The 7673-nt window shown below is 35.6% G+C and overlaps 3 protein-coding genes across 3 annotated transcripts; 2 read left to right on the top strand and 1 right to left on the bottom strand.

Annotated features, from left to right (window-relative positions):
• Positions 1–39: 39 nt before the first annotated feature.
• On the bottom strand, positions 40–1572 carry LOC135796088 (ubiquitin-conjugating enzyme E2 J2-like). Its single transcript, XM_065307983.1, has 4 exons — positions 1190–1572; positions 892–1126; positions 643–780; positions 40–560 (listed from the first exon to the last, which is right to left on the bottom strand). Exons 1-4 carry the CDS (start codon positions 1309–1311, stop codon positions 363–365), a joined length of 693 nt encoding a protein of 230 aa, XP_065164055.1. The 5' UTR covers positions 1312–1572; the 3' UTR covers positions 40–362.
• Positions 1573–1824: 252 nt separating this feature from the next.
• Pink1 (PTEN-induced putative kinase 1) lies at positions 1825–4493 on the top strand. Its single transcript, XM_065307972.1, is given in 6 exon segments — positions 1825–2370; positions 2430–2839; positions 2895–3074; positions 3139–3215; positions 3218–3777; positions 3992–4493. Coding segments are annotated over 6 exon segments (1881 nt in total). The 5' UTR covers positions 1825–1977; the 3' UTR covers positions 4253–4493.
• A 104-nt stretch (positions 4494–4597) lies between these two features.
• On the top strand, positions 4598–7259 carry LOC135796086 (leucine-rich repeat-containing protein 34-like). The gene is given in 7 exon segments (XM_065307978.1): positions 4598–4898; positions 4985–5255; positions 5311–5544; positions 5611–5840; positions 5898–5947; positions 5950–6062; positions 6130–7259. Coding segments are annotated over 6 exon segments (1482 nt in total). The 5' UTR covers positions 4598–4898; positions 4985–5006; the 3' UTR covers positions 6736–7259.
• The last annotated feature ends 414 nt before the right edge of the window (positions 7260–7673 follow it).

Here is a 7673-nt window from a genome sequence, read left to right as displayed (position 1 = left end):
TCTATAAATGCGCCATTTTGAATCATCCTAATTATCATGTTGTGTTTCCAAGTGTTTTTTTTAATATTTTTTACATGAATATACATATTGTTTTACCCCATCTGATCATGCTCAGCATGCACACTTTTTACAACTTTGTACAAGTTCATTTCTTGGTTTAAAATCTTATATTAGCGACTCTTTAGAAAAGTCGTGTTTGCCCTTTAAAATATTTGTTTACCATGCGCGGTGGCCGCCCCTCATGCAATTATATTATTCATTCATATGCGTAATATTTCTCCCATCATTAGGTAACTCGAGCAAAGTCGATTATCACAATATTTCTCGTTTCTTTTTGCTATTTTCTGTCTTTATGCAACAAGTTAAATGGCGTCCTCGGTGGCGTTACCTGCTGACGCGACCATCACGTGTTTGACGACAAATGCAAAACATGCAAACACCACGAAGACGACGAGGTTCACGACGCAGCTTTGTAATGTCGACTGTTCACTTGTGCCTGGTGCGGTGTGCGATGGATCCAGTGCTGGTGGTTCATTCTGTTTCCGCTGAGCTAATTCCTCCTAAACACAATTTTAAAACATAAAACAGAACAGGTTATATTAATCAGCCATTTTGTTTTTTGGTGTATAAGAAATTGCCTACCTCGATCATTGTTGTAATTTCAGGGAATAACTCTTTAAACTGATTGTTTTTTATGTTATACTCTAGTGATTGGTAGGCAAGTTGACGTTTTTGATAGTCTGTCGTTTCTATACTTCCAACCGTCGGACTTTTTTCGTTCTGTAAGATAAAGTCAAAGATTACATAGGTGTATTTTGGGTTGCATACATTAAATTTATCAAATGCATGTTAATGAAAGATAAATATTCATAATGTCCGTGGCACACTAACCATAAAACTTAATAGGCCAGTGAGAATTGTAGACACACTCCATGCAGGATTCCAGTTGTCTGGGTGAAAATCACTAATACTGAGGCACAGACGCGTGTTGGGCTTGAATCTGCCACTGGGCGTTATCATATAAATCGACGGCGGCTTGAAGGGGAACTCACGCGGAAATACTAGCTTGCCATGGTAGTAACCACCTTCATATGGGGTGTTTTCTGGTCCACAAACTACATAATGCCTGTGAAAACATATAAAACAAGTTAGACTAATCAGAAACAAACAAAAAATAAAATTCATGTACCATTCTAGAATGTTGGAAGGCAGTGGTTCAGCGGTAATGTACGGCACTGGGTCGCGATTCATCCGCATGTAATCCTGCTTGAGGCGCACCGTCGCACTCGTCGGCTTGCGGTTTCGCGACATTTTGCGCTGTAATTGGAATGTGATCGGCGTGCAGGCTGAATGTTCGTTCACGGAATTAATAATTACGCGGCAATGCGGTCGCAGAACGTGCGCGCGGGCCACATGTCGGAAGGAGCAACTCGCGCTGGGGTTTAACTATGCATTTCGAGCGTGGTGTGCGCGACGTGTTTTTTTTTACGGCTCAAATCGGGCAAATCTGGTCCGATTTGTGGTACACTTGCGTGTACGTTTTAATAACATATGATTTGTGACGTTTGTGTCAATGTCAAATGTCAAATAGTTCACAAATGTGTCGTCAGGTGGCCAAGAAGATGTCAAAAAAATTCGATTTTTAAATTTAGAAAAATGATTAAAATATTAGAATATATGATTAAGTTTTGATTAGATATAATAAAATATTTAATCCTAGCTATAATTATCATCATATAAACCTATTCTAAGGCTTTTATTTTACTCTGTATTAATAAAATCTGTCAAAAACCTTTGTGTTGTGAGTCTGGTTGCCAAGAAGGTGACATCATGCTTCATAATTAGACTATTGGATTTTGTACTTTACGAAAACACCCCCGTCAGATCAGTTCTACGACGTATTTCGTTCAGTAAGTAAATCGTTTTTGTATCGGAAGCCACCCTTCACAGGCGTGGCGCTTCCATGCGTTGGGTAAAATGTCGTTGCGTGCGATCGCCTCGCGCTTATTCCGGCATGGTCAGTGCTACTTCAGGCACGCGGGCGTCCCAAAGCGAGACATTCATACGAGCAACATTGGCGAGCGCGTAAATGCGGCGCGTCAGGTACAGCAGGCGCAGCTGGTGCCGCGCTCCTTTGCGCTACGCTCCGTAGGCCTGCAGGTTGGTCTTCATGCGCGCCGCATTCTCGTCGACAACGTCCTCAATCGCGTGACCAGCTCGCTAGCGGCAAAACTACGCAAAGAAGCCGCAAAGAGGATGCTCTTCGGTGATTCCGGTCACTTTTTTGCTTTGGTTGGCGTTAGTCTTGCATCTGGGGCTGGGATTTTGACCAAGGAGGAAGAATTGGAAGGTGTATGTTGGGAAATACGAGTAAGAATCATTTAAACTTCATTAAAACAATGTTTAAAACTAATAATAATATTTTACAGGAAGCTGTATCGAAAATTAAGTGGCATTATCAAAATACTGAAGTAATTGTCAACAGTGAGGAAGCAATAGGTGTAAAAAACCTTGATTTTGGGTCTGTGCTTGGAAAAGGAGCTAACGCAGTGGTTTACACAGCAAGATTATTACAAAATGAACCAGAAATCATTGAAACTACATCTCAACATCATGAAAACAACTCAGAAATCACAGAAATTGTATCTGAAGGACATTTTGGTAGTGTTCCAACAACGCAACCCGCAAAACAAGATGTTACTTATCCTCTAGCTGTCAAAATGATGTTCAATTATGACATCCAATCAAATGGCATGGCGATTCTGCGCGCTATGTACAAGGAAACTATTCCTGCGCGAGTCTATTTCAGTAATGTTGGTATAACTGACTGGGAATTAGCGTAAGTTCACTAATTCAAACATAAAATACACGAAAAGTAACATTTTTATTTATAGTTTGTCTAATGGTAAAAAACATCTGCCACCACACCCGAACATCGTCGCAATGTACTCAGTTTTCACTGATTTCGTCCCTGAATTACAAGATGCTACTAATTTGTACCCGGCTGCTCTACCGCAGAGGATTCACTCTGAAGGTGAAGGCAGAAACATGAGTTTATTCTTAATTATGAAGAAGTAAGTGTTAAATATCTTTAAAAGTTTAAATTTTTATCTAATTTAATTTTTTGTAATTATTTAGATATGAATGCAGTCTTCAAGAATATCTTTCTTCATCTTCCCCGATTACAATCCGTCAGTCAATTTTATTATTCACACAATTATTGAAGGCGTCGCACATTTATGTGCGCATGGCATAGCTCACCGTGATTTGAAAGCAGATAATTTACTCCTTGATATTTCTGAAAAAGATGCGCCGATTTTGGTCATTTCTGACTTTGGTTGTTGCCTAGCGGATCAAAATCAACACCTAACTGTTAATTACAACTCATATGAGGTTGATAAAGGTGGAAATACTGCTTTAATGGCGCCGGAGATTATTAATCAGACTCCGGGAACGTTTAGTCTGTTGAATTATAACAAGAGTGATCTGTGGGCGGCTGCTACAATTGCATATGAGATTTTTGGCATGAATAATCCGTTTTATGATGGTCTGAATGGTAAATTACGCGCTGGGAATTATCAAGAGGATGAATTACCACGTCTAGGTGGTGAGGATAATGAAATCCCGGATGTTTTTCATGCTTTGGTAGCGAATCTCTTGAAACGTAATCCTAACAGGAGATTGGATGCGGAAGTTGCGGCGAATGTTTGCCAATTGTATCTGTGGGCACCAAGCGCATGGTTGAAACCCATGGTGAAGCTACCTACCAGTAATGAGGTAAATTGTTTGTATTTATTATTATTTTATTTAAAAAAAACTGAAGTAATTCGGAAAACTGCTTAGATAGGCAACACACCAATCACTCTTTTGACATCACAAGAAAATCAAAGAATTTTTGCTTTATTTTTTAAAATTACAGACTAAAATGCAATAATTCATCTACTAAATCAACTATTTTTTTTTATTTGAAACAAAATTATTAATTTTGCAGATTCTTCAATGGCTGCTTTGTTTAACTACCAAAGTGCTCTGCGAGGGACGCTTGAGTAACCCACAATCAGACACAGAACGTAATGAATACCCAACGTATGATACTGGACGAACTCAATTTGAATCGACTTCGAATTCGAGCTACTACAGCAAGGGCCGACGTACTTATACTGAATATCTCCTAATTTCTTCGTTCTTAGTGCGAGCTAAATTGACTAATGTCAAGGCAGCTCTGCAATGGATACAAAATAATATCTTTTAACCTCTCAAACATATTTAGCGAAGAAAAAAGAAAGAAAGAAAGAGAACGAATGAGAAATTTAATTATTGGTTGTGATAACGTTCCAAAATTTTATTTTTAGACCAGTACTATTGTCACAGAGCAGATGGAATATATTTATCAATGAATCTATAATGTATTGTAAGAATTTGCATGGAATAATTTAATTTTGTAGATGTAAATAAATTGATGAGTTATGTAATAAATATTTTTGACTCGTGTACATTTATTATGTGATGTTATGACTATTTGTAGCACGTTTTCATACTTTGGACAATTATTTCATGTTTCTTTGACCTTTTCTCACTTTATGCAACAAATTATGATAAATCAGCGTGTTTTAAGGATTTTTAATCAATTTTGACGTAATCTTTGACATTTACAATAATTTACATTGATTTATATGTTGAATCAGTGAATAAAAATAGATTTACAATGAATTTAAGCATTTTTGCTCATAAATATTCACGTAAAGCCAATATTAATGATGTATATTGCATGTGCGACCCGAAATACAAAGAACAACGCAGAGAATTAACAGAAGATTTTTATCGCTTTTCATTGAGAAAAATAGTGATGGAACAAGGAATTTGCGATTAAAAGGCAATGAACTACAATATCGCATACGGTAATAACCTAATTTAATCCTGAAGCTAACCTTACAAATAAAACATAAATTAGGCAACCAATATTACACAATTATGATTTTTGTAGGAGACGTGTTGAAACAGACGATATGCCCTTGATAACAACATTTGTTAAGAAATATCCCACACTTGTTAAACTTGATTTGTCTTATAATCGCATTGATAATGGCGGAATGAAAATCTTATGCGATGGTTTTCTTTCCCAGGAGAATTCTGTAGAGTTTTTAAATCTAACAGGATGTGATATTCGTTGTGGAGGCATTCATTCACTATGTAAATGTTGGAAAACGTTAAAATTGAAGACTTTAAAGTTGACTGGAAATAAATTTGGTTCAGAAGTATTTACTAAACGTAATAGTATTTGTTAATCATTAATATAATTTGTTTAAATAGTGTGGAGATGATTTCTACGTTCTACTAACAAAAAACAACACAATAGAACAATTAGATCTGGGAGCTACGGGTCAAACAGTCGCAAGTTTCCCGCATTTCATGGCGGCCATTAGACGAGATGGCGGAATGAATAAAAGTCTAAAAAATTTAGATCTATCTGATATTATTCCACTTTCAAAAGTTAATCAACCAGATCCAGGGTTCTTAGCGGAGCATCTAGGCACTATGTTTTCAGTAAGATAAACCTAACCTATTTTTAAAACCTTAAATAATTAATTTGTCTAAAATATTTTTCAACAGCAAAATAGAACTTTAAAAGAAATACATTTACAAAAATGTGGCATAGATGGCCACGCAATCGAAGCAATGATGGGTGGATTAATCGAAAACAAAACATTAATGCTTTTAGATTTAGGTTATAATAAAATCAGTAATTATGGCGCCGAAAAACTCGCGGAATATTTTATGACTGAACCTCTACTGCAAGGAATTGTATTAGCAGGTAATTCAATTGGAGAAATTGGTGCCAGGTAATCAAAAACCAACTTTAATAACTTTTAAATTAAATTTTAATGATTAATTTGTAGAGCGTTGAGTTTTGGTCTACCATATTCAAAGTTACGCTTGATAGACTTAAGTAAAACCAAATAACCGACCAAAGCTTATGTGAAATCCTTCTAAGCATTAAAAAGTACCAAAGAATACGAATATTATACATTTTTGGTAATGATATTGGTCCTTTATCAAAAGAAGTACGTAGGCAACCCAAAACACAACATTACCTCAATAAACAACTATTAAATCTGTTTAAATTATTAGGTATTAGAAAGACAGTTCATGGCTGGAGTCTATGAACAATCCCACGTAGATTTTCAACTTTTCCGTACACCAGAGGGCGTACAAGTCGCAAAACACCAATCAAACAACTACAAACACTACGTATACAACCAACTCGAACAAGATGAAGTCCGCGAGTTAAAAATCCGCCGCAATAAAGTCCCTGGACCCTATTGTGCACATAACGCCAAAGTAAACTTCGAACACTATCGTGTTGACAGTAGCCCATGCGCATATGACCCAATGTACGAACCTCCACCATACGATGAAGAAAAACTACGAAAATTATGCGCGGAAAGAGAACGTTTAGCTTTACTAGCAGAAGAATCCAGTGATTCATCCAGCTACCAAGCTGTCACTGAAGAAAGCAGTGATTCCTGCCTTCATAGAGAAGAAGCAGTAATTCGTGACAGAGAATTGTCAACTGTTCAAAGCCTCTTGTCACAGGTACATTTTGATACCAGAGAATCTCACCGGACGTTTATGGTAACAAGCGAAAATGACTTAAGTAAAATCTCGGATGTTGATCAATCTGAGGTGGATTTTAAATTAGAACAGGCGGAGGAAGAGAATGCAGAAAGTCATTAATCAAATTAAAATGATTTAAGCATGTGGCGTGGAAAATTTATCTTTATGGGGTGACGCCATGTTTTTTTGAAGGTGGGAAGTGGTGATTGGGTGAGGATGGTGAGTTAAGAGTATAATGCCTTTGTGCACCTGTTGTAATGTGATTGGAAGGCATGGCAGGTAATAAAATGGAAGAAAATGGAATCTTATTGGATAAAAACATGTTTTTCATGGAGATAGACCTATAAATACCTATAAATTGACTTAAGTTGAAAAAAATGGAATTTTAATTAAATTGACTTAAATCATAACCTAAAATTATCAATTTTTATGATTTTATAACCGAAAAATTGTTTTCGACTTATTTCACGACTTAAGTCAGTTGAAGAAAATTAACCTAAAATTATTGATTTTTAATAAAATTATTACCTAAAAATTGTTCTGATGATTTAAACTTAAAAATTTAATTTTTATTGAAGTGACTTAAGTCAGTTGAAAAAATTAACCTAAAATTATTGATTTTTAATAAAATTATAACCTAAAAATTGTTCTGATGATGATTTAAACTTAAAAATTTAATTTTTATTGAAGTGACTTAAGTCAGTTGAAGAAAATTAACCTAAAATTATTGATTTTTAATAAAATTATAACCTAAAAATTGTTCTCATGATGATTTAAACTTAAAAATTTAATTTTTATTGAAGTGACTTAAGTCAGTTAAAGAAAATTAACCTAAAATTATTGAATTTTAATAAAATTATAAAGTGACTTAAGTCAGTTGAAAAAAACTAAGTATTTTCTTGTTTTTTTTTTCTTCTGTTTTTTTTTCTGTTTTTTGCCGTTTTGCACCCCCTTGAAGACTTAAAAAGCCAACTGGCTGCTTCTTCACGCTCGAATAATGGCGTCGCAAGATGACAGCTTCACACGGGGCGTAATAACGTCACCAAACAAAGAATGAC

The sequence above is a fragment of the Atheta coriaria genome, unplaced genomic scaffold (assembly GCF_025399875.1).
Source record: "Atheta coriaria isolate IRGN ID8LTWV9N9 unplaced genomic scaffold, Caltech_Dcor_3.1 hic_scaffold_7_pilon, whole genome shotgun sequence".
Classification (NCBI taxonomy): Eukaryota; Metazoa; Arthropoda; class Insecta; order Coleoptera; family Staphylinidae; genus Dalotia; species Dalotia coriaria.
This window is presented reverse-complemented; position numbering and strand designations above follow the sequence as displayed.